This window comes from Rhineura floridana, chromosome 10, assembly GCF_030035675.1.
Source record: "Rhineura floridana isolate rRhiFlo1 chromosome 10, rRhiFlo1.hap2, whole genome shotgun sequence".
NCBI classification, from domain to species: domain Eukaryota; kingdom Metazoa; phylum Chordata; class Lepidosauria; order Squamata; family Rhineuridae; genus Rhineura; species Rhineura floridana.
Window position 1 is genome coordinate 48,182,736 of NC_084489.1, and position 27,064 is coordinate 48,209,799.

Sequence of the window (27,064 nt, forward strand, 5' to 3'; positions counted from 1 at the left end):
AAAACAATCTGATTTTCTTCTAGGGTATGCGATAGAAGGCATATATTTTTGTCAGTCAAGACCATTTACTTAGGGCGAAAGAAAGTAAATCCATAGCACAGATATTTATATTAGCAGTTACCCAATATGGCTTCCCCACTCACAGGTGGTGAATGGGGAGGGGTGGGGAAACATTCCAACAATTTATAGGGAGGGGGTGAAATGACCTCGGCTCATTTTGGAATCCTGGGAAAAGGATGCTTAGTGGTGGTTATTTTGGTGGAAACAGCCCTTTCTTCCCTTTCAAAACCTCTGGTTGTGGTAGTGGCAACAGTTGGAGCTCCCTCCCCCTGAATGCATATTGAATGACTCTTCTGTGCCACACTTTGGAAGAAAATAGTATCACATTAATGTCATCATTTTTGTGGACTCTAGTTCTTGCAATATTTTTGAATTTTTGAGTTTTTAAGCTGCAGTTAAATTTTAGAATTAAATCTTGAGAAAAACACCACGAAGTTATTGTTATGGAGGTATATAAAAATATAGCATCCTGTACACTCAACGGCAAGTAACATCATGTTTCCAACACTGGGCAACATGGAAGTTCACAGGCAGGACAAGAGGATGTTGTAAAGACTTTCTAACTTTTTTAAAGTTTTAATTGTATTTGTCCTGGCTCCCAAGCAGAGAAGCAGACTCAAAACTCAGTGACTGGGTTTTTCTGCACAAAACTTTGTTATTGAAATCAGAACAGGGATTCAGTATTTCATGCAAGGGATTCAAACAGGAACTAGTTGTTGGAAGTGACAACAGGCGACTTGTCACAACAGCAGATACAAGCAGTGCTACTTCTTATATAAAGATATAGGGAGGGCATAAAAATAGGGAGGGTGCTTAGTGCTATTAATTCAGACTCTTTTCAGCACAAGCTGCAAGATGGACTACAATGGAGGGGGTGGATGAAATCACTCTAATTGTAACCATCTCTTCTCTATCCTCCACAACCTTGGAGACATACCAGTTTCTGACTTTGCTGAATCACTTTCATTTTCCTCTTCCTGAGAAGTTCCAATGCTTTTGTTAGCACTTCTCTCTTCTGCTGTTATGCTTGGCCTTGGTGCCTGCAGTGAGCCCTCACCAGCCAGCTGAGACAAGGAAAGGCTATCTGAGCCTTCCTCAGTAACTCCAGCAGCTGGCTTCAAGGCTTCTGGTGACACATCCTCTGTAACTCCCTCATTTCCTTCATCAGTTCTGGCAATGTCCTCAATGTCGGTGACCACTTCTCCATTCTCCCAACCTTGCCAGAGATTCTCGTTGGGGTCTGTGGCAGTATTATTGATGTGTTTGCAGACCTGAGCTCCTTGGGGAAGAAGGGTGGGGTATAAAGTTAAATAAATAAATAAATAATACCCACCCACTGACATCACAGCAGTTCAGCCAATGGCAAGAGAGGGCTCATAAGTGACAAGCAACAGTCAGTTTTTATCCTGTTGTCTATATGTAATAAGATAACCTCTATTTCTAGGAAATAAGTATGCCCATAATATAGAATGAAATTACATTTTTTTATATGGGAGAGGAGTGATGTCTGCCTTATTTTCAGTGTATTGCCAACTGATATCCATCTCAGCAAACTAGCAATATAGTTTGATTTTGGGAGCATATCAGTGTAATTGTTAAACAAGAGCAGTATCTTTTACAGAATATTTTACAGCAAATTCTCAGTCTCTGAAGTATTCTACATACCGAGGGATAAAAGACCTGATCTGTGTGCAAGGCTGATAAATATTCTTTAAGCATCCTGATGTTTTCAGCAACTGGTCAGTAGGGGGAAAATCTAAAAGTAGCAGTAAATAAATTAGCCCTGCTTAGAGAACAGAAGACATGGCAGCATGTAATTTAGATTCAAACAGTTTCTTTAATGTGCAGCTCTAATTGAGATTAATATTAGCACATGAACAAAAGGATCTGTTTGGGTTTTACCCTCCTTTTACTGTCTTTTATTTTCTTGAAAGGAAGTGAGTAATGCAGCGCAATCTTAAGTATGTCTATGCAAGAGTAAGTCCCTTGAACTCTCTGGTTAGTGCGTATAGGATTGCAGCCTTAGTGAAGCAATTTTTGATGTGTTATTTTGCTGCTCTGTCATTGATTGTGGGATACTGTCATTCTTCTTGGAAGAAAAGAAATATCAGTCTCCATCTCTTGTGGCTTGTGGAAATGGTTCCCTTGATATCTGCTTAAAGCACTCGTTGAGTGGAGTATCTTGTGACATTTCTTTCGCTTCATAAGGCTGATTGAGATTTTTAACTTTGTATCAGATCTTTTTTTCTTTGTGCACTGGCTGATTGGAAAGCTTGCAGCTTCTGATCATTCATCATTGCTCAGCAGGGAGGCCTGAGCATTCCAGAGAAACTGCCATCATCTTGACAATGAAAAAGGAATATATAGAGAGAACATAGGGGGGGAAACTATAGTTGTTTACTGATGTGCAAAGATAAACTTTTAGATTTTTTTTATCAAAGGCAGATTTTATTTCCCCCCAATGCAACTCCTAACATTTTCAATGCATATGTATTTAACTTGGATTTTTTTGTTTTCATTGCATTGTTTTTAGCTTCGAATTGTGGAAGCAGCTTATTCAGACACTCAATTTTGCTTCTGTTCAGGCAGCAATCTTCCTGTTGGTTTCAGTCAATCAATCAATCAGTTGGTCAGTCAGTCAATTTATTCTTTCAATAATTGTCTCTCATTTAGTGTAAATAAAGCTCCTCTCTAAAATGGAAGAAACTGTTGGGTTGCATTCAGATTAACAGTGCTATAGCCTTTACCTATATACTCAGAAGTAGATACGTTCAAGAGTTCAGTGAGACTTACTTCTCAAGTAAGTGTTATAGGATTGTAGTTAGTTGCACGTCATTCCCATTGAAATCAATGGGATACACGCCGTGGCTAACTTGTAATGTTAATTTTAATGAAACTTTAATTCAACTAATGTACTCTGATCCAAGCCATTGTAGCTGCAGTCGCCCAAGGTTTATACCAAGTTTGGATTTGAGGGCTTACAATCTGGTACAAATCAAGGAGGGGGATGAGCAGAAGACAGCCTTCAAGACATGATATGGACAGTTTGAGTACTTGGTCATGCCGTTTTGTCTATCCAATAGCCCGGGGTCTTCCAGAGCTTTATAAATGACATATTTAGGGACTATTTGGACTGGTTCACGATCGTGTATTTGGATGATATCCTCATCTATTCGGACTCTCCAGCTCAGCATGATGAGCATGTGTGGGCGGTGTTACAATGTCTCAGGGAACGTCGCCTCTACGCCAAGCTGGAGAAGTGCAGCTTTGATTTAACCATGTTGGACTTTTTGGGGTACTGCATTTCTCCCACTGGAGTAGAGATGGACCCAGGCAAGGTCCACGGCATTCTCACATGGCAGCCTTCCAAAATAAAGAAGGATCTTCAACGGTTCCTGGGGTTCACTAACTACTACCATTGGTTCATTGTTAACTGCTCCAACAAGATGGCACCCCTCATGGACTGCCTGAAGGGTTCAGGTCCCTTTCACTGGACCGATGATACGCAAGGAGTCTTCAAGGAGCTAAAGGTTCGATTTGCCTCTGAACCCATACTGCAACATGTGAACCCTACATACCCCTTTGTGGTAGAGATGGATGCGTCGGACATGGCCATCAGAGTGATGCTTTTACAACCAGCCCAGAGGGGGGGGAGTTCTGAGGCCATGTGCATACTTTTCACAGAAGTTGATGGGTTCTGAGCAAAACTATACCGTGTGGGAAAAAGAGTTGCTGGCCATCCGGGATTGCTTTTGAAACTTGGCAACATCTTTTGGAGGGGGAGCAGCATTAGGTAGAGGTACGCACAGATCATTGGAATGTGGAGAGTCTCCACACCGCCCGTAAGTTAATCCAGAGACAGGTGTGCTGGGCTCAATTCTTTACTTGCTTCTATTTCAAAATCCATTACATTCCCCAGGCGCAGAATAAGCGGGCAGATGCTGTGTCCCGCAAACCTGAATATCTGGAGAACCAGACCCTGAGACTGCCGCAACTTACACCCATTGAGAAGATGGTGGCAGGGGTGGGCCAGGATTCCTGGGTGGAGGAACTGCACTCGGCGCAAGAACGAGATCTGTTTGTCAAGGAGAAGCGTTCAGAACTACAGGGGCAGCCTCCTGGAAGTGCAGAGAACTTCACATTGAGGGGGGTTGCTGTATCATTATAACACTATGTACATGCACCTTGGGGATATGAGAGCCAAGGTCCTGCGTCAGTGTCATGATTCTCCAACCGCTGGGCATTTTGGAGTTTTTAAAACCTTGCAAGCAATTGCCAGGGAGTTTTGGTGGCCACAGATGAAGCGGGAGGTGGAGCGCTACGTCCAGTACTGCTCCACCTGTGACAGAGCCAAACACATCATGGGACAGCCAGCAGGACTCTTAGAACCACTCTCTACACCTGAGGGTCCTTAGAAGATGGTGACTATGGACTTCGTCACTGACCTCCCCTCCTCCCAGGGGAAGACAATGGTGTTGGTGGTGATGGATGCTTTTACTAAAATGTCTCATTTCATTCTGTGCTCGGGACTTCCAAATGCACGAGAGAAGGCTCAACTGTATGTGCACCATGTTTACTATTTGCATGGTCTTCTAGACAGTTTGATTTCGGATCGGGGCCCGCAGTTTATGGCTTGGTTTTGGCGTGCTTTGTGGGAACTCTTGCAGAGTGACCTAAGACTGTTGTCATCCCATCACCCGCAAACGGATGGTCAGACTGAGAGAGTGAATGCCACGTTGGAGCGATACCTCCTTTGTTATGTCAACTACCAGCAAGACAACTGGGTGTCCTTTTTGCCCCTAGCAGAATTTGCTTACAACAATGCAGTGCATGCTACCATGCAGCAGACCCCCTTCTTTGCCAACCTGGGATATCACCCTTGAGCCTTTGCCGCTCCACATGTCAGTCCTGTCGTTCTGGCAGCCGAGGACTTTGTGCAAGGGCTATGCAGCAGTTGCTGAAGGAACAGTTAGAGAGAGCGAAGACTGATTACAAGAGAGTTGCAGATCAACATCGACAAAAGGGGCCCGAAATCTGCGTGGGAGACAAGGTGGGGCTATCTATGCATTATTTGCCTACTCGGGTGCAATGTCATAAACTGGAAGACAGAAAGGTGGGTCCCTTTGAAGTTGAGGCTCAGATCAATCCAATGGCTTTTCGTCTGAGGTTGCTTCTTTCCCTCAAGATACATCCAGTGTTTCATCACTCCCTGCTTACCCTAGAGCATCCTCCTGATCCCCACAGAGTACTTGAGGTGCCTCCACCCCTCATAGCTGTGAATGGGCAAGAGCAATATGAAGTGGAGCAGAATTTGGACTCGCAGAAGCGCTGAGGGCGATGTCAATACTTGATCCACTGGAAGGGATACAACCAGATGGAGCGTTTGTGAGAGTCAGCTGACAACGTCCACGCACTGAACTTGGTGAGACAGTTCCATGACGCCTACCCGGAGAAGACCAAGCCCAGGGGCTGGGGGGAGATGGAGCATGGGGGGATGATGTTGCGCCCTAGGCACAGGGAGATTTAGATCAGGGAGAGGAGTCAGACAAGGACGAGGATCCTGGGGGTGTTGGAAGAGGGGGGCTATGACAGCCCGCAGACTTCCCCGGCTGACACCCCCATCAATGCAGGTCCAGCCCTGCTTGTGAGTTCCCTGCCTGAACTGTTGGGAAGCGACCCTTCATGCATCAACCCCACCTACGCATGAATCCCTGCCTGGCTCTTCAAATGCTTCCCCGCCAACCAGCATCTCACTTCCAGAGTCTGTGCTGTCACCTAGCAAAGCCCTGCTGTTGGATGGTCTGCTGGAGGCTCGCCCCCCCTTGCCCCGTGTGAGGAGGCAAGAGAAAAGAGACTTTCAGAGGGTGGAACTCCACCAGAGCTGTCATTTATGCACGAAGACCTTCCCTACTTAAACAGGTGCCTTCCCAGTTTCTAGTGCCGAGTCAACTCTTCCCAAATGCCTCAGAGACTGTTTAAGTAGAATAGTTAGAGAAAGTAGTGAGTCAGGGTAGACAGGTTTATGAAGTGCACTGCTTTGGATGTGACCATCACATTAATAAAATGAGAAACAGAACAAACCTGGCCTCAGTTTGGTTCCTTCATCTCTGGGCAGGACAGTTGCCCTGTACAATGATCTGTGCTGGGAGAGGGACAGAGGGAGTGTGACTGTGTTGATCCTCCTTGATCTTTCAGTGGCTTTCGATGCCATCAATCAAGGTATCCTTCTGGGACAACTGTCCGAGTTGGGTATTGGGGGCACTGCATTACTGTGGTTCCATTCTTACTTGGATGGCAGGCTTCAGAATGTGGTTCTTAGGGAGCATTGCTCAGCTCCATGGGCTCTCCAGTATGGGGTCCTGCAGGGGTCAGTTCTGTCCCCAATATTGTTTAACACTATTTATTTATTTATTTATTATTTTATTTGTATCCTGCCCTTCCTCCAGCAGGAGCCCAGGGCAGCAAACAAAAGCACTAAAAACAGTTGAAAACATCATAAAAACGGACTTTAAAATTCATTAAAACAAAACATCTTTAAAAACATGTTTTTTTAAAAAAGCTTTCAAGACATCTTTTTAAAAAGGTTAAAAACATATTGTTTTTTTAATAAAAGGTTTAAAAATATATTAAAAAGCAATTCCAACACAGATGCAGACTGGGATAAGGTCTCAATTTACAAGGCTTGTTGAAAGAGGAAGGTTTACATGAAACCGCTGAATGGGGTCATAGTGAGTTTTGGAGTGCATTGTCATCAGTATGCTGATGACACACAGCTCTATTTCCCCTTTTCATCTTCTGCAGGTGAGGCAGTGGATGTGCTGAATCAGTGCTTAGTTGAGATAATGGACTGGATGAAGGCCAATAAACTGAAGTTTAATCCAGACAAGACTGCTGTTGGTGGGTGGTTCCTCTGACTGGCTAAGTGGTGTATGGCCTGCTCTAGATGCGGTCACACTCCCTCTGAAGGAGCAGGTTCGTAGTTGGGGATTCTTCTGGATCCACTGCTGTTGCTTGAGGCCTCAGTGGTGCGGAGTGCCTTCCATCAGCTTAGGCAGGTGGCTCAACTGCGACCTTATCTAGATAGGAATAACCTGGCTACAGTAAACTATGCTCTGGTAACCTCAAGGTTGGATTGTTGCAAGGTTGGATTATTCATGTGGGGCTGCCTTTGAAAACAGTTTGGAAGCTTCAGTTAGTGCAGATTGCAGCTGCTCGATTGTTGACGGGTTCAAGGCAAACAGAGCATATAACACCTATCCTGTTCCAATTGCTTTGGCTGCATACACTTCCAAGCCCAATTCAAAGTGCTGGCTTTGGCCTATAAAGGTTTTTGCAGCTCAGGACCCCAATATCTTTTGGAACACCTCTCCTGATATGAACTTACGTGGACCCTCAGATCTTCCTCTGAGGTCCTTCTCCAGGTCTTCCCTTTGAGGGAAGTTCAGAGGGTGGTGACAAGGGAGAGGGCCTTTTTCAGTTGTGGCTCCCCATCTGTGGAATATGCTCCCCAGTGAGGTCCACCTGGCCCCGTCATTGACATTTTTTTTTGGTGCCAGGTAAAGACATATCTTTTCTCCTGGGCATTTGATAGATTGAGAAGATGTTGTGTTGTTACTATGCTGTCAAACCTTTCTGTGGCTGTGTGGGGGTGGTATTGCTATTGTTTTGTTGTTGTTTATTGTTATGTTTTTATAATGTGTTTTATTTGTTTTGTTGTAACATTGTGTAATTATTAGTATTATACAGATTGCTGTTGTGTGTGTATGACACAGATTGCTTTTGTGTGTGTTTAAATTGCTAGTCTGTCAACTGATAATCTCTTTGATTCAGGTATGGCTGGAGAACCACAGAATGGACAGAATGTCGCATTGACCCTTTACTTAGCCAACAGGATAAACGTCGAGGAAATCAAACAGCTTTGTGTGGAGGTGGGATTCAGACTCGGGAGGTTTATTGTGTGCAAGCTAATGAAAATCTCCTCTCCTATTTAAATACTCTCAAGGAAAAAGAAGGTATGCTTCAAGCACTGACAAATGAATTAGCATAAAAGTTAAACCTTCCATTATCTTTTTCAATTCCTTTAAAATAACATTTCATTTATAAGATATACATTTTTTGTTATGGTATTTGTGGAAACAGAGAGCATAGTGCCTAAGAGATTGAGGTACATATCAGGAAGTCTCCAGTTTGAGTCTCATCTCTGCCACCAATTCATTAAGACAAGCCACTCTCTCTTAACCTCATTTCCCCTCATCTGCCACATGGGGAACAATAACCTACTTTACCGGGTAATTGTAACGATTCAAACTATATAAAGCATGTGAAACACTTCGATCAGTGGTATATTGTTGTTGTTGTTACCTTTGATTAGGGATTGTTTCTCAACTGAATGTTAAGAATGAACAATGAAGCTCCTCCTTCATGTGTCCAATGAGAGAAAAGGCATATGTTTTAACTCAGCGCCTTCAGGGGCTCAGGCACCTAAGACCTTTTAACTGCACATTCTAGGAATTGGTCCTGATATATTATGCATACAAAGCACGTGTTCTGGCACTGAATTCTAGCCCATCTCATTTGCTTGGCCACAAGTCCTGTAACCATGCATAAAGGGTCTTGCCATTGATCTAAATGATTCTGTTATGCAATGCAGCTCCATGCTGGTGATCCAGATAATGTCTGGGATCAATAGGATCTGATTTTTACCAATAGGATCTACATTTCGGGGGCAGCACAATGCTAGCCTTTTGAAATAGATGAGAGCAGCCTAATGATAAGTGTTATCAGAAAGAAAAACCTTTCCTTTTTCAAAATCAATTTGTAGTTCTTCAGTAGCTCAATTTCTCATTTAAATGTAAAGTTTATCTTTACATTGCTTATGTTACCTGACAATCACTTGAGCCTGTCCCCCACTTCTTCCATCTATAGTGGACAACAATCTCATTTAGCAATATGCAATTATGATATACCTCTTTGCATGCCTTCCACACCTTAAGGCTGCCTTTGCCAACCTGGTGCCCTCCAGATGTTTTAGACTACAATTCCCATCATCCCCAGCCAACATTGCCGTGTTGGCTGAGACTGATGAGAGTTGTAGTCCATACCATCTAGAGGGCACCAGGTTGGTGAAGGCAGTGTTAAGGTTACAAGCACATTTTATCAAAACTGAGAAATATGCCATGGGTATGTTGCGTCTGTGGAAATTGCAAAATAAAAAGGCTACATAGACCACCCTGTCATGGACCTAGTATTCTAACAGATTGTAAAAACAGACTCTTTCTTCTCAGTATGTACCCCTATTGAAATTGTATTGTACAAGGGAATTGTACAAGGTTACAAACTTTTGATAACTCATTACAATCTCCATTAATTTCAATGGGATTTGCATAGGAGAACTTCCCAGTGGTGGATTGCATTTTAAGCAAGTGAAATGGTCTAAGTAAGTGAAGCAATTGTATGATACAACAGAATGTTTTCTTTAAAGCATTAAAATAATTTATAAAACCCCAATAAACTTGAATAAATTCATCTTAGCTCACAGTTTTGAATGGCCTGAAACACCCACTTTCATTGTTAAAGAAATGCAGCCACAGACGTGTCCTTGGCTTGTTTCAAATATAAGTGATGCTTAGAGACCGACAGCATGGCCCATGCACATGTGACTCTTTGTACATGGAGACATTACTTGAGAAGTCTAGATAGTGAAGTGCCAATTTTGATCTAGGTATTTGGATTAAACTAGTTCTTATTCTGTATGGGGTACACATCTCTACCCAATAATGATGGAAGTGCATAATTTGCATAATACAGAACCCAGAGAAGACAGGACAATTGGCCAATCACTGGACAAAATCAAAATGTTCATGCCATTGAGAAGGTGACATTAGTCTTGTATAAAGAAAGACATTAATAAAGCCATCAACAGGCCCGCATTTCCAAAGGGATCAGGATTTCAGTAGATCTTGATGCCTTTTCTTGTATAGACTGGCATGAAAGCTATCCTTATTGGAATGTGATAGGAAAACCGAAGCTTACCTCAATTAATCTGTTTATTTTGACTAATAAAGATGGAAAGATTGAGCTTAAGTTTACAAAGCTGTAGTAGGCAGGAGGACACCACATGGTGTGTGGACACCACTATACTGGGATTCCTATGTATTATTCCAAGATGATGTGACCATTCCACACCTACTCTCTGTCTCACGCCCACAGGAAGACAGGCTTGCACATATGCACAGGCAGACGTGTGCACATGCACACACGTAGGGAGCAGGGGTGTAAGTCATCCAGGGTCTCGGGGTCTTAGACCTCTTACTTTTTCGGAGCAGGGTCTTATGTCTCTAGCATCCTATGAGGCAATCAGCATGAAAGAGGAGTGCATTAGTCACTGAGAAGAGTATTCTGACATGCTTGCTTGTCTTTTCCTGCAGATTAGAGCTAATCAAAGTGAAAGGAGATGAGCCAGCCACTGAGAATACTCTTCTCAGCAGCTAACACACTCCCCTTTCATGCTGGTTGGCTCCTAGGGATATCTGTTGTTGTGGGAGAAGGTTTAAAAAGGATCTCATTCGTAACCCAGTAGCAAAAAGTGGGGGAGGCATGACTATGACTAACATGAAGGGAACCTGTACTTCTGAATTTGCCACTATGCTACTGGTAGGCAGACACACAAACACACAGTATTTTTCTGGCAATCTGTGCTGATCAGCTCAGGTTAAACTAGGGAATGACAACCATAAAGGGGGAAAATCTGCCACTGTAGCCTTTAGAAATTCCATATTTTCAGTGTAAGCTGTGTCTTCTAAGCAGCTCATTCTGTCTTAGGCTGTATTAAAACCCTCCATTCGCTTGTATTTATGGTGGTCTCTATCCCTGCTATTTCAGAAAGTCAGTCACAGAGCACATCGAGGGCTAGTGCTGCACCACTTCTATCAATCACTTTTGAAATAACAGGTATGTAATTAAGGCTTTAGTCTGACGTTTCAATGCAACTCGTCTAAGGACTGACTCTCCCTTTTGAGAAAAGTATGTTGGCTGCATAGAGGACACACAACTCTATAAAAGTTTCTCTGCTTCTGAACTTGTGGGCTTTCACATAGTTTGAAGTTATTAAAAAGAATAATAAAAGATCATAATAACTGATTATACAGCATTGATGGACTAATATGGATAAACTAGGAATTTCTTCCTCATATTTCTTTGAATGCATTTAGTCAATCCTCGTGAACATTGTGGCTTGTGCCTTCTACAGTGTAAAAACCTTAATTCAGAAAGTAGAAGGTTACTTTCATTGGAATGAAAGCAGGGGTGCAAGCTCTCATCAGTCCCAGCCAGCATAGCCAGCAGTCAAGAATAATGGAATTTGTAGCCCAACAATCTCTGGGGCCTCCACATTGACTAGCCCTGGTGTGGAGAGCTTTTGGTTGTTCCCAATAGGACCTTCCCACAGGTGGCCCCGCAACTATGAAATTCAATTGGGTGTTAGGTAGGCTTCATTCTTGGTAGCCTTGGACCCTGAAGACTTTTTTTTAAGGCCTTTAAGGTTTAATATATGACAAGAGTATAAATTGGGGGTGATGCCAAAGTCCATTGAAATTCCATTTTTATTGTTGTGTTGTTAATTTTTGTGCTGGGATTAGGTTTTAGTGTTCTTAGAAATGGATATTGTATATGGTTTTATATTGTATTTGGTTATATATTTATGTTGTGAGCCACTTTGTGGAGCAATAAATTATGCAATTTCAGTGCAGACTCTGCTCCTAAAGTAAAGGATTTCCTAGAGTAAGGTGGTTTTCTTAGCATATGGACAACCTTCTTCCATATAGGCCCTTTTCCATAAATCTGCTAAAGTGGAAGTGTGCAAGTAGAAGATATTACACAATGGTTTTGGCTAGAGATGTCACTATAGCTTGCGACATTCACAAATCTGGGCTTGAAACAGCAATTTTTTTCTTTTTTAAAAAACAAAAACCTAAAAATGGAGCCTTGGTGTTCAGAGGCAGTATATCTCTGATAAAGCTACCTCACAGTTTATGAGCTCCCTAAAGTTATGGCTGTCTATTATTAGAGAATCTAGCAAATGAATTCTTGTTTCTTAAGTGTCACTAGTTTGTGTGATGTGCTGCCCCCTACCTCAAGAGAAGTCATGGGAAGTTCTCTAAGGAGACACCCTTTGCTCCTACTTTCTGTGCCACTGCATGTATGTACACAGGGAGGGAATTCTCATACCTCACCTGTTGCAGCCTCTTGACTTTTATTAATTCTGCTGGGCTACACACACAGCGCCTGTCATTTCTCCCTCCTGCAGGAAAGAGAAGGAGCTCAAGAAGGTATGCAGCATACAGGGATGCATTCAAGCTTCCTTTTCTTCTTTTACTGGGTGCACTTCACACATGCACTTTTTAGGTAGTCTGAACTAGCCCTTTGAAAGTCATGTAACTGCTGATGTGATGTAGACATGGTTTCATCACATGGAATGCAAAAAAAGAATCCTTGGAAACACAACAATATCTGTGAAGATTTCCAAAAGTCCCTCTCTCTGATGTGCATTTGCTCTGCTTGCTGCCCCCCCCCATTTCAACATCTGGAGGGCACCAGGTTCAGAAAGACTAGATTAAAGAGATGAAAAGGCACTTTCTTATTAGTAGCAGTGTTGATTTGAAGTAGAGCTTCATTCATGTGTAAATAAAAATCCTATCATGTTGTCTTTTTCCTCTCTATAGCATCCAAACCTGTGGATTGGAAACTGTGCACGGGCCTTACACCTAGCACAACTCAGTTATGTTATATTCCATGTCCCATAGAGTGTGAGGTATCAGGCTGGTCAGCTTGGGGGCCATGTACATTTGAAAGCTGTGATGACCAGCAAGCCAAAAAGGGTATGTACATTTTGCAAAATGATGTTAGTTACAGTTACTGCATATGGAGCTAAAGAAGCATAATGTTTGAGCTCTAAGCCAATTTTGACATAAGACTTGTATACAGATAAAAGTAAGGCCAGTGCAGCCACAAGGGCCATTCTACCAAAATCTGATGCACTATAATGTGTGTTGTTGATATAAAATAAGAATGCAAACAGGCATTACTGCCTTAGTTTCAGAACCTTATGACAGTAGCTTCTTTTAATGTAGCCATGGTTGGCAGCAAATACTCCTTTGAAGCAGGGCGATATAGCTCAAAACAAATTGGGATTCTGAATCTTAGGCCTAATAAATACTCTGCACCTTATAGCTTCTCCGAAAAGCACACCAGAGCCCTCCTTCATAAATTCAACTCCCCTAGCCATGCTTTACATGAAAGCAAAAGCAGTGTCATCAGGTTCCTTCCCCTAGGAATATAGGAAGCTGCCTTACACAGAGTCAGATCACTGGTTTGTCTAGCTCAGAACTGTCTAAACTGACTGGCTGCAGCTCCCAAGGGTTTCAAAAGGGGGTCTATCCCAGCCCTATCTGGAAATGCTGGGGGCTGCAATGAGGATACTCTGTCAGTGAGCTACTGTCCTCCCCAAAGAACAAGAATCAAAGCTGCCTTGTACTTAGTCAGAACATTGGCCTATCTAGCTCAGGTATTATACACACTGACTGGCAGCTGCTCTCCAGAGTTTTAGACAGGGAACATACCTGGAGCCAGGGCCGGTTCCAAAGGGCGGCCAGGTGGGGCACTGGCCGAGGGCTCCTGGGACCACAGGGGCCCCTGAGGGCCCCTCTGCTCCCCTTCTGCAATTTGCGGCAGGATCGCTGTTGTGGATCACACGGCGAGAGCTTCGGAGCTCCGCCATTCCCTTGCTTAACCTATCTAGTTCTGCAGTTGCGCATGCATCCCTGCCATGAGCCAAGATGGGGGCAGAGGCTTCAGCACCTTAGGGAAACCTTGGCCACCATCTTTGCTAAGGGCAGCACTGTGTGTGCAACTGCAGAACAGCTGAGAAAGGTAGGTTGAGCAAGGGAATGGCAGGGCGTGCGATCCTGCCACGAATCATGGAAGGGGAGTGGTGGGGCCTGGGGCAGGCTTGTGCCCAAGGGTCCCGGCATGTCTGGGGCCAGCCCTGCCTGGAGATGCTTGACCCTGGGACCTTCTGCATGCAAAGCAGGTGCTCTACCACTGAGTTATGGCCCTTTTCTCATCTATGAAGAGGTTTTGCTAACATAGAATTTCATAGTATATAGATATACTGGTGCTACTTGTGCTGGAACTGTATGCAAGTGTTTCATTTTATAGACTAAAAAAAGATAACTGATTCTTATCTTTATAGAGAGTAGGATTTATAAACAATACTTAGTCATTTCAAGTGGAGAGTTTCCTTAATAGCAAAATATTTCAGCTACCAAATAAGTTTAATAAAATCTTATAGAGCGTTAAGAGACTGCTGCAGTGCTTTGGAGATTAGTAGATGCAAGTCAGAAAATAGGGTGGATAAGTCAATATTTTAGAGGGGAAAATATTTTTGCAGAGAAAGTCACCTTCACTCACAAACAGCAATCCTCATGGACATAGGACATTTTTGACACCATCCATCTGGAATGATTTGTGCTCATAAATAGCCAAACATTTAGCTTCCAGTAAAATATTTTGCTCTTCAGAACATTTCATTCCTTGCAGTGAATTATAGCACACCATAATAATTTGCCCCAGGAATTTACAGTAAGATTCTAGCTGGAGTTGTGTAGAAGCCATGTTAAAGAGCTGACCTAGATGTACAGAACAGCCATGTGCATATTAAACACTTTTGTCAAGTTTGCATATAAAGCAAGAGTGGGAACATGTACTCATTACACCAGAGGTATGTCATCTGTAGCCCTCCAGATACTGCTGGACTGCAACACCTATAATCTCTGACCATTGGCCGGGGCTGATGAAGTCCAACGACATCCAGAGAGCTATGGGTTCCTGCACCAAAGAGACCTTTTGTATTTCCTGGAATGAAATCAGCCCCTCCCTTGCCTTACCTCCCCGTTCTCTATAGCTTTTAAGTGTTTTGTTCCCCCCCCCTGCCAGCCCACCATACTGGCAGCGAACCATGAAAGGTGGAGGTGGGGAAATTGCTTAGATATAGATTGGTGAGAGGAAAGGAAAGAGGAAGTCAGATTTTTCACCCCTTCTCTGCACACACCTTTTTTTCCATAAAGAGCAGACCTCGCCTACTTTGTATGTGAATGTGGCTGACACCTGTTTACCAGACAGCACAGTTGGGCAGCCATGGAGGTCCTGCCAACTGCACTGCTTCCCTCTTCTCCTCCCCATCTGATCTGCCATCTCTGCTTCCGCAGCTGCACCTCACACTATCACTGTCTCATTTTCTTCCCTGCTGTCATTTGCATGGAGATCTGTCACTAACCACCTGTCTGTTGAAATCAGACTTTAATAGGCAGGAGGGGCTGGAGTGTGGGAGAAGAAGCTTGTGGGCTGCTCGCCTCCTTTGGGAGGGGGCTGCAAGGCGTTGGCAGAGCCACACTGAGAGCCCCTGAAAGTAGCACACACCTAGTTTGGCCCAAGGTACACTAGGCTCGTTTCAAGATGAATCAAAGTAGTGAAGTCAGCATCCAGAATTATTTTAATCTTCTGGCTGGTCAACAGAGAAAAGTCTCTTTCCAGGCATAACTGCTTGCACACCCACAAACCTTCTCGCCCTTTCCCAATCTTCATGTTTCTGCTTCATTGTGAACAAAGTGATGGTACTGTAAACATTAAAATCTAATTTTCTACCACCTTGAGGCCAGTTGTTCCACAGAGACATCAGTTGTTTTCCTTTGCATGATTCTATCTTCTTTTTCTTCCTCTATTTTGGTGGCCTCCTTTTGCCTTCGAATTTGGAAGCAGATTGACCTCACCAGTTTATGTAAACTTTATTAGAAACATTCTGTAGTAATTATAAACATTTCCCTCATTCATTTGCTACTTCCAACATACTACCTTAATCTTTAAAATCCCCACATCCCATCCTTTTCTTCCTACATTATTTAGTTTGCAGTCCTGTACCCACCAGTAAGCCCGATGAACCCAATAGGACTTACTTCTGAGTAGACACGTGTAGGATTGCAGTGTAAGTCTACTTTCTTCCTTCCCATTATCTTTTAGTGATAAATGTATTTGTGTTTTCATCTTATTTTATAATCCTTCATTCCCTCATAATTTTGTTTCCTTATCTTTCCCTTCCTCATCTTATCTATATTTCCTGCTTCTGTTTTCTTACACCTTTGTTGCATTTTGTTTCTTTCCCCTCAAATTCGGTTATTCTTTTCCCCCCTTTTTACTGGCCCACTTTCCACCCCAGAGCTGCATCACAAAAAGCTAAATATATTCTCAAAAATATGAGCTGAGGCCTGAATACATTTTGAATGGAGCACTGAAGACCCAGGTTGTGTGCCATGCCTGCTCTACAGTCAGGACTGCATTTTTACAGCAAAGTTTTCTGGATTTGTGTGTTACCACCAGAGACCTACTTGAGCAGCCTGTCTTCTCAGAGGTAGAAAAATAATGTTTAGAAAACAAAGGTGATGCAAATATATTTGTTTTAAAATGGATAGCATATACAAAATCACATTTCTGATGCCAATATATATATATATTAAAAAAATTAAACAAACTTGAAAATTCTCAGACATTTGAGTTGTCACAATCTCAGATTATTGTGCTTTTTTTGTATACAAAAAATATGTTTCTGAATTCCCAAAGTGCCTTTCCACCACTCAGGAATCATCCATTAGTCTTGCTTCATTTTGTTCTGTCAGCTTATTTTAATTGAATGGTTTTTAACTTTGCTAGCTGCCTTAAAAGCCCGCAGACAGAAAAACAACCTTGAACTACTAATTTAAACAAGTGAGTAAACCTTGACACTCAGATGCTCCCCTCCCTCCACAGTCCAGTTTTCTCAAATGGTTGCCAGCTCCCCACTCTCACAGTTACCATCTAGACAGCTCAGCATTTGTCTTATTTCCCATCCACTCACCCTGCCAGCTCCCTTCACTGTGCTCTTCTCTGAGTAGTCAAGACTGACCATTGGATGATCTCCTCACTCACTACTCACAGTCTAATCTTGCCCTAGCAGCAGCCTCAAGAACTGTGAGTTGAGTGAAGCAATGAGACATGTTTGGTCGACAGATTATGTAGCTAAGGGTTTTTTAAAGATATTATGGTGCTCACCACTGACACAAAACACACCATTGCCAAATAAATGTCATAATCTCTGGAAGGATTTGAGTATGGAAACTGAATGGGCTTTTGCTGAAGCAATAACATTTTATGTCCTAAAGTAGCCATGTTGGCCCATTAGAAAGATTCCATAATATGTAATAGGCCAATGAAAAAAGTCATTAGACCAACCAAAGAGTCACAAAATAGTGTGCAGGCTTTCAAGTTCTGCAGAATTCTTCATCAACTGCCTTCCTTGAGATGACACCTGAGATATTTGAGGACCCACCCTATTCCTGCGACTGTAATTTGTTTTAACTATTTTTAATACTGAATTTTAAGTTGTTGTAACCCACCCTAGAAAACCAGTGTGGTGTAGTGGTTAAGGTGTTGGACTATGACCTGGGAGACCAGGGTTCGAATCCCCACACAGCCATGAAGCTCACTGGGTGACCCTGGGCCAGTCACTGCCTCTTGGCCTCAGAGGAAGGCAATGATAAGCCACCTCTGAATAGCACTTACCATGAAAACCTTATTCATAGGGTCGCCCGTAAGGTGGAATCGACTTGAAGGCAGTCCATTTCATTTTCATCCCACCGCTAGGAGACCTGCTGGTGAAGGGCAGGAAATTTTATTATTATTATTATTATTATTATTATTATTATTATTATTATTATTATTATTATCATTACATTTATATGTAATCCTCCTCCTCACTAGGGTGGATGCCAAAATACAAGGCAGGGGAGAGAGAGCCTTTCCCCCTTCCTCTACATTTTTCCCATCTAGCCTGCTGCATTGGTTGGTTTAATAAAGATATTGCCCTAATATGTATTTTGGAAATTTTATATCCAGTCTCAGTGCAAACCTTGAGTTCCATCTTCAAACTACCTTGGCCACCTTGCTCCCTTCAAGTAAGTCCCTAAGCTTACAGGGCAGTTTTGCTGGAAATCAGGGTAAATTTATTCTTGTTCTCCAATACTATAGCTTAGAAAACAAGATATTTTAAAGGAAAAAACTCTGTAGTAAAAGGATTTCAAACAGGCCGAGTACTGCCTGATTATACTCATATTTGTCCTAGTGTATGTAGATGGCTGCTGAAGTTGCTTAGAAAAAATAGAATACAATCTCCTTTTCATTGATTAGTGATTGATTTGTTGGTTTTCTCTTGGGTAATAATGAACAGACTTGCAATTTGACAAATATCCTCTGTGTGATCACCGTGCATTATTTATTTTAGCATAAAATGCCCAAAGCAGCTACCAATCCAAAAAAATAAAGATAAAACAATTTTTAAAATAAAAACAAATCATAACAGTTTTTTAAAAAAGACATTAAAAGTATTACAAAAATTATAGAGATAGATGGTTGATTATAAAACAACAAATTCACCAGACAAATTAAATGACTGCTAGAATTTTATTTTATTTTTTTAAAAAAAGAGGCTCTGGAAATACAGCAAGGAGAGAGTCACATGGGTCTCCTGGGGCAGGACCTTGGGGCAGCCATGGAGAAGACCCGCAAATGCATCTTCACCAAATGTACTGGCAGGAGAATTAAAAGAGCCTTCCTGGCTGATCTCAGAGGATGGGTCCTGTACTATTTAGGGCTTTATGGTGATAACTGGTATCGTCAATTGAGACTGGAAATGGCCAGGCAGCCAGTGCAACTGGAGCTGCAAAAGGAGGAAGTTTGCCAAAGGACTTGGGCCAGTCTGAACTTTCACTGCAGTGTTTTTACAGTAGCAGTAGTTTCTCGATGCTTTTCAAAGGCAGCTTTACTTAGAACATGTTACAATGGTCCAAACAATAGGTAACTTAGATGTGTCACTTTCTGTCTTCTCTAAGAATGGGCGCAGATGGCAAGCATCCACCTGGAAATCCAGTAGCATAGCTGGTTCATGGAGCCTAGATGATGAACCTGCTTTTTCAGAGGGAGTGTAATCCCACCTAAAACATGGTGAAGTCCTATACCCTAATCTATCATGAGTAGCTATGTCTTGTCTGGATTAAGCTTCAGTTTGTTAGGTTTTATCCAGCCCTTCAGTAATCTCAGCCATCGGTTGAGGACCTCCATAGCCTCCCTGGTTTTGTTGTTGTTATGTGCCTCCAAGTCGACTACGACTTATGGCGATCCTATGAATCAGTGACCTCCAAGAGCATCTGTCATGAACCACCCTGTTCAGATCTTGTAAGTTCAGGTCTGCGGCTTCCTTTATGGAATCAATCCATCTCTTGTTTGGCCTTCCTCTTTTTCTACTTCTTTCTGTTTTTCCAAGCATTATTATCTTTTCTAATGAATCATGTCTTCTCATTATGCGTCCAAAGTATGATAACCTCAGTTTCATCATTTTAGCTTGAGAATTGGCTGTGAATCAGCATATTGATTGATCCAGACCCTAAATATTTGGATGATCTTCCCCAGTAGTTTCATATAGATATTAAACTGCAAAGAGGATAAGATGGAACCTGCAGGATACTATAAGCCAACAGCTATGATGTCACGTAGAGATCCCCTGGTATCACATATTATGAAACCTACCATCCAAGAAGGACTGGAACTGTCATAAAAACCCCAAGGCCCATCCTAGAAACTTGATGGAATTTGATGAATATCTTTCGTAAAGGTCCCACAACTGTTTAGATTAGATGGAACCTGCCTTCAAGGAAGCATTAAAAACATTACTAATGCAAGGTTCCTATAACTGCTTTCATGACATGAGAAAAGCAAGGGTCAAGCACGCAGGTGATCAGCCTACAAAGATTTTGTCCACATCCTCAAGTGTATGAAAAGTATCCAGACAGATGTCAAAGATTTCTCCAGCATTACACAACCTACACAGGGACTGCACTTGAAAAGTGTCTTTAGATTTATCTAACATAGATAATATTAACTAATATTTGAACACACAGTTCAAAAGCCAGCAGTTTATTAGCGAGTTCTAAGGCTTTTAAGGTCTGAATATTTTGTTTTTTTCAGATATGTTAATTACATAAAGTCCTGTATTATAACAAACAAATTATTAGAGCTGTTTATAAAAATACCTGGAAGAAACCACACAGTTCAAAATGTGAATGGAAAATGGCAGTTACACCTCATGTATGAAAATCACAGTGATAATTGTTTCTTAATTCTCATACTTAAGGTTTTAAACTAAGAAAGCGTCGCATCGCAAATGAACCCACAGGAGGCACTGGCAACTGCCCTCATCTGCTTGAAGCCATTCCATGTGAAGAACCTTCTTGTTATGACTGGAGGATAGTACGATTGGAAGAGTGCATTCCAGACAACGAGAAGGAGTGTGGTCCTGGTACTCAGGTTCCACAGGTGATCTGTATCAGCAGTGATGGTAGGTTTGTCTGCCAATTTTCTATGGTTCCTCATTCATTTGTTCTGGGAAATAGGTGTTTTCTAGCAAAAATAAGAAAAGAAAAGAAAGAAAAGACCCAATTCATTGAGTTCCTACCTTGTGCATTAGGGAGCTGAATGTAAACCAAGAGGAAACTTTATTTTTATTTTGGCTCTAGCAGTCCACTGTTCTCCATCTGAATAGCAAGGGCTAGCCAACATGTTGTCCTCCAGATATTGTTCTGCAATGGAGTCCAACAGCATCTGGAGGTCACCATATTTCTATCCCTGGAATAGAGAAACACTGTGTTTTGAACTGCCTGCTCTTTAAAATGCAATTTGCATTGAATGGAAGAAAAGGGATGGGTTGAGGAACACTGTAAAGAAAGCAACCAGTGGCATGTGTTTACCTCTGCATTGTGGTCATAGTGTTGTCTGATTAAACAATAGCTGTTATGGACCCCATGGAGAACATTTTGCAGGACTGAGAGAACGGGGAGCGGATTGTGGATGTTGGAGAAAGGTCTGATGGTCTCACCAGAAATGCTTCCTGAAACTCCTGTTAGGCCTGTGCCCAATGGTCCTGTTAGTGTTTCTGCTGAGGAAAGCCTGCAGCAGAGAGTAAGGAATATAGTCTACCATAATCGCTGGCACCTAGCCCAGACTTATTCATTGAACATCCAGGCCTTAATGAATTTGCTGGACATTTCCAGAGAGATAAAAAGGGGCAATCTCTCACAGAGTCAGACCTGACAAGTTTCCCCAAGGTTATGCAGACAGGAGAAGATATAGTTACAGCTTAAGAAATTATCCTCTTTCTCCAGGAGAAGCTCCCGCCATGCTTCAAAGACTGGAAAGTGCTAGATTTAGCTCGTGCAAGTAGAGGGCCCACCCTCTCTCTTTTATTTGGAGTAAATAGCTCTTGGGGTGAGAGCTTTGTTGTGACAACTTTCTGTTGCTTCCACAGCCTAGTTGTACTTGCTGGTGTTCTGTATCCTGTTTCATGCCTAGCATGTTTTGATGCTATGTTCCTGTGCTAACTGTGGAATAAAACTGTGCAAAACCCAATCTTTAAGTCCTGAGTCTGCTTCTCTGGTCAGGAGTCAGGACAGCAGTTATGGTTAGAAACAAACGTGTATTTATTTATTATTTTATTATACTCCTCCCTTCCCTCCAGCAGGAGCCCAGGGCGGCAAAAGTTAGTAGGCATGTTCCAGTAATTAATGTAGATCTGGTATTATCAGAAAACAAAGACTGGATTCAGATTAGTCCAAATCACTATTAGTCTGTGGCTGACCAATGTGTTTTTACATGTGCCAAATATAACATGTTTATGCTGATGGGATAGCAGTGTGTATGTGGTGTGTGTTTGTGTATTATTATTGTTATTGTTGTTGTTGTTGTTATTATTATTATTATTATTATTATCTTTATTTATAGCCCGCCATTTTTCCAAAACTGAAACTCATGGCGGCTTCCAGATAAAAAACACATATAATTAAAAACATACAAAGTCTACATTAAAATAAGATTAAACCATTTCCAATATTAAAACCATACACACATACAGCTAAAAGAATTCAGACTAGTTTAAAAATGATATAATAGACATTAGCAGTGCAGCACCCTTCACGCCCTATCCTTAGCCTTCAATTCCAAAGGCTTGTTGGAATAGGAAGGTCTTTGCTTGTCGGCGGAAGGACTGCAAAGAGGGGGTCATTCTTACCTCCCTAGGAAGGGAATTCCAAAGCCTAGGGGCAGCCACCCAGAAGGAGTAGCTAGCAAGATGATAGGGAGTGCTTAGAAATGTGATGTGAACCCCCATGCCCATTTACTATCTGTTACCATTTTATCTTGTGTTTTGTCAGTCTGAGACCAATTTAAGAACATAAGAACATAAAAACATAAGAAGAGCCTGCTGGATCAGCCCAGTGGCCCATCTAGTCCAGCATCCTGTTCTCACAGTGGCCAACCAGGGGCCTGGGGGAAGCCCACAAGCAGGACCCGAGTGCAAGAACACTCTCCCCTCCTGAGGCTTCCGGCAACTGGTTTTCAGAAGCATGCTGCCTCTGACTAGGGTGGCACAGCACAGCCATCACGGCTAGTAGCCATTGATAGCCCTGTCCTCCATGAATTTGTCTAATCTTCTTTTAAAGCCGTCCAAGCTGGTGGCCATTACTGCATCTTGTGGGAGCAAATTCCATAGTTTAACTATGCGCTGAGTAAAGAAGTACTTCCTTTTGTCTGTCCTGAATCTTCCAACATTCAGCTTCTTTGAATGCCCACGAGTTCTAGTATTATGAGAGAGGGAGAAGAACTTTTCTCTATCCACTTTCTCAATGCCATGGATCATTTTATACACTTCTATCATGTCTCCTCTGACCCGCCTTTTCTCTAAACTTAAAAGCCCCAAATGCTGCAACCTTTCCTTGTAAGGGAGTCGCTCCATCCCCTTGATCATTCTGGTTGCCCTCTTCTGAACCTTTTCCAACTCTAGAATATCCTTTTTGAGATGAGGCAACCGGAACTGTACACAGTATTCCAAATGCGGCCGCACCATAGATTTATACAACGGCATTATGATATCGGCTGTTTTATTTTCAATACCTTTCCTAATTATCGCTAGCATGGAATTTGCCTTTTTCACAGCTGCCGCACACTGGGTCGACATTTTCATCGTGCTGTCCACTACAACCCTGAGGTCTCTCTTCTGGTTGGTCACCGCCAGTTCAGACCCCATGAGCGTATATGTGAAATTAAGATTTTTTGCTCCAATATGCATAATTTTACACTTGTTTTTATTGAATTGCATTTGCCATTTTTCTGCCCATTCACTCAGTTTGGAGAGATCTTTTTGGAGCTCTTCACAATCCCTTTTTGTTTTAACAACCCTGAACAATTTAGTGTCATCAGCAAACTTGGCCACTTCACTGCTCACTCCTAATTCTAGGTCATTAATGAACAAGTTGAAAAATACATGTCCCAATACCGATCATTGAGGGACTCCACTTTCTACAGCCCTCCATTGGGAGAACTGTCCGTTTATTCCTACTCTCTGCTTTCTGCTTCTTAACCAATTCCTTATCCACAAGAGGACCTCTCCTCTTATTCCATGACTGCTAAGCTTCCTCAGAAGTCTTTGGTGAGGTACCTTGTCAAACGCTTTTTGAAAGTCTAAGTACACTATGTCCACTGGATCACCTCTATCTATATGCTTGTTGACACTCTCAAAGAATTCTAATAGGTTACTGAGACAGGACTTTCCCTTGCAGAAGCCAGGCTGGCTCTGCTTCAGTAAGGCTTGTTCTTCTATGTGCTTAGTTAATCTAGCTTTAATCATACTTTCTACCAGTTTTCCAGGGACAGAAGTTAAGCTAACTGGCCTGTAATTTCTGGGATCCCCTCTGGATCCCTTTTTGAATATTGGCATTACATTTGCCACTTTCCAGTCCTCAGGCACGGAGGAGGACCCGAGGGACAAGTTACATATTTTAGTTAGCAGATCAGCAATTTCATCTTTGAGTTCTTTGAGAACTCTCGGGTGGATGCCATCCGGGCCCGGTGATTTGTCAGTTTTTATATTGTCCATTAAGCTTAGAACTTCCTCTCTCGTTACCACTGTTTGTCTCAGTTCCCCAGAATCCCTTCCTGCAAATGTTAGTTCAGGTTCAGGGATCTGCCCTATATCTTCCACTGTGAAGACAGATGCAAAGAATTCATTTAGCTTCTCTGCAATCTCCTTATCGTTCTTTAGTAGACCTTTGACTCCCTCATCATCCAAGGGTCCAATCGCCTCCCTAGATGGTCTCCTGCTTTGAATGTATTTATAGAATTTTTTGTTGTTGGTTTTTATGTTCTTAGCAATGTGCTCCTCAAATTCTTTTTTAGCATCCCTTATTGTCTTCTTGCATTTCTTTTGCCAGAGTTTGTGTTCTTTTTTATTTTCTTCATTCGGACAAGACTTCCATTTTTTGAAGGAAGACTTTTTGCCTCTAAGAGCTTCCTTGACTTTGCTCGTTAACCATGCTGGCATCTTCTTGGCCCTGGCGGTACCTTTTCTGATCTGCGGTATGCACTCCAGTTGAGCTTCTAATACAGTGTTTTTAAACAACTTCCAAGCATTTTCGAGTGATGTGACCCTCTGGACTTTGTTTTTCAGCTTTCTTTTTACCAATCCCCTCATTTTTGTGAAGTTTCCTCTTTTGAAGTCAAATGTGACCGTGTTGGATTTTCTTGGCAATTGGCCAGTTACATGTATGTTTAATTTAATAGCACTGTGGTCACTGCTCCCAATTGGTTCAACAACACTTACATCTCGCACCAGGTCCCGGTCCCCACTGAGGATTAAGTCCAGGGTTGCCGTCCCTCTGGTCGGTTCCATGACCAACTGGTCTAGGGAATAGTCATTTAGAATATCTAGAAACTTTGCTTCTTTGTCATGACTGGAACACATATGCAGCCAGTCTATGTCCGGGTAGTTGAAGTCACCCATTACTACCACCTTTCCTAGTTTGGATGCTTCCTCAATTTCATATCTCATCTCCAGGTCTCCCTGAGCATTTTGATCAGGGGGACGATAGATCGTTCCCAGTATTAAGTCCCTCCTGGGGCATGGTATCACCACCCACAACGATTCTGTGGAGGAGTCTGCCTCTTTTGGGGTTTCGAGCTTGCTGGATTCAATGCCTTCTTTCACGTATAGAGCGACTCCGCCACCAATACGTCCTTCCCTGTCCTTCCGATATAGTTTATATCCAGGGATAACCGTATCCCACTGGTTTTCTCCATTCCACCAGGTCTCGGTTATGCTCACTATATCAATGCTCTCCTCTAAGACCAAGCACTCCAGTTCTCCCATCTTGGTTCGCAGGCTGCTAGCATTAGCGTACAGGCACGTGTAAGCAGTGTCTCTCTTCAAGTGTCTTTGGCACTTGTGGTTAGGCCTGTGGTAATTTTGCTCTTCTGAATTTATATCCTGTGCCCCTGCTCTCACAATGCCTACTTCTAGGCCTACCCCTTTTAAAATTACACCAAATGTTGTTTTGTAATTAAATCGGGTAGAGGGAATTGGAGTTGATTACTTGTGAACACAGACCTGTATCTAGTCTTGCACTGTGGCTCCAGATTTTGCTTTCTAATTGAGTTGGGGCTCAACTGGGAAAACTAAGAATTAGAGCATAAGCTTTTTTTCCCCCATGTAGTGCATCATATGTCCTTTCCTAACAGCCCTCACTCCCCTAGGTGAGTTTTGCTAAACAGGATGATGCACAAATTCAGAACATATCTACTCTTTCTGACACAAAAGTGAACATTCTGATATGCTGATGTATTATATTTTAAAAAGTGTAAGGTGATGTATGTAAGTATACATACATCAGATACGTATTACTGACTAGCTGTGGCTCTCCTGAGCCTCTGGCAGACAGGGCTTTCCCCAGATCTGCTACCTGATCCTTGTAACTTCTGGATCCTTTTGGATCTTTTGCATGCAACACATGTGCTCTACCATTAAACAGTGGCCCCTCCCCATATGGTCATGCACATCAGAGTGTGGAATACTTCTGCACACACAATAAAATAAAACACAGTGAGAAAAATGTGTCTACAATGTTGGACCTCCACATAAATATGAAGTTTGTTATACAGCTTATACTCTTTGAGCAGTATCCAGCAAAAGTATTTGTTAGCAGAAGGACTTTTGGCTGCATGGTGCAACTTTCCATCCTTCTCCTCTCCCCCATGCCACCCCATTAAACCAGTTTTCGATTTCCTCCCAACCCTCCAGAGCAGATTTGGAGAGGACATGAGGGGCACACAGGGAGAGAAGGAGGAGGGGAAGTTGCACTGCACAAGCGGAAATCCTTGTGCTAGTGGAAATACTGATACCACCCAAAAGTAGAAGCAGTATAACAAATTGCATGCATGCAGAGATTCCACACAGCAGACACATTTTATCTATTTTGTTGTGTTATATGTGTAAAGATGTACATGCAGTTTGTTACGCAGCTTGTACCCTTTGTTTTCTGTCAGTGCCACTCTCGTAGATGCTAATTGGTAATAAATATAATTTATAGGAAAATTTCTACAGAATTTCTGCAAAAGTAGTAGTCAGAGTAGAAGATAACTCTGCACTTTGTTTTGCACTGTGATGAACATCTACATTTGGCAAAAATGGATATATCTTCTTAATTGTATAGCCACATTACTCCACTATGAGGTGATGGCCATAACTGTCAAATAGTGTGTGTCTCAAACAACACTCACAGGCATGCTGATCCTTTAAGTCACAGCTTGTCTGGCAATTTCATGAGGCTTCTTAGTGGCAAAGCTCAAAACAAATTATCCAGTTGGTCCTGAGCTTTCATTATAATAGTGAAGATATTTATGTTGACCCATTAGGCTTTACTGCCACAGGTTGTTTTTCATCAAGTCTGAAAGTTTCAAGAAGTCTGGGGAAGAAGGAGCATTATCAGCTGCAAAGCCTGTGTCTGGCCTGGGAATGGACAGCCAAGGCCGGTACCATGGCAACCAT

General features: G+C 42.3%; 1 protein-coding gene across 8 annotated transcripts in view; it reads left to right on the forward strand.

Annotated features, from left to right (window-relative positions):
• Window positions 1–27,064, forward strand: part of THSD7A (thrombospondin type 1 domain containing 7A) — a 421,600-nt gene that overhangs the window by 246,015 nt on the left and 148,521 nt on the right. For all 8 annotated transcript variants that reach the window (XR_009758098.1, XM_061586309.1, XM_061586305.1 and 5 more), the window contains 4 exons: window positions 7,891–8,072; window positions 10,942–11,010; window positions 12,780–12,935; window positions 20,330–20,533. Coding sequence is in view for 7 of the 8 variants with exons in the window: in XM_061586309.1 (XP_061442293.1) it covers window positions 7,891–8,072; window positions 10,942–11,010; window positions 12,780–12,935; window positions 20,330–20,533 (611 nt within the window). In the remaining variant the exon portion in view is untranslated. The remainder of the gene's footprint in view (window positions 1–7,890; window positions 8,073–10,941; window positions 11,011–12,779; window positions 12,936–20,329; window positions 20,534–27,064) is intronic.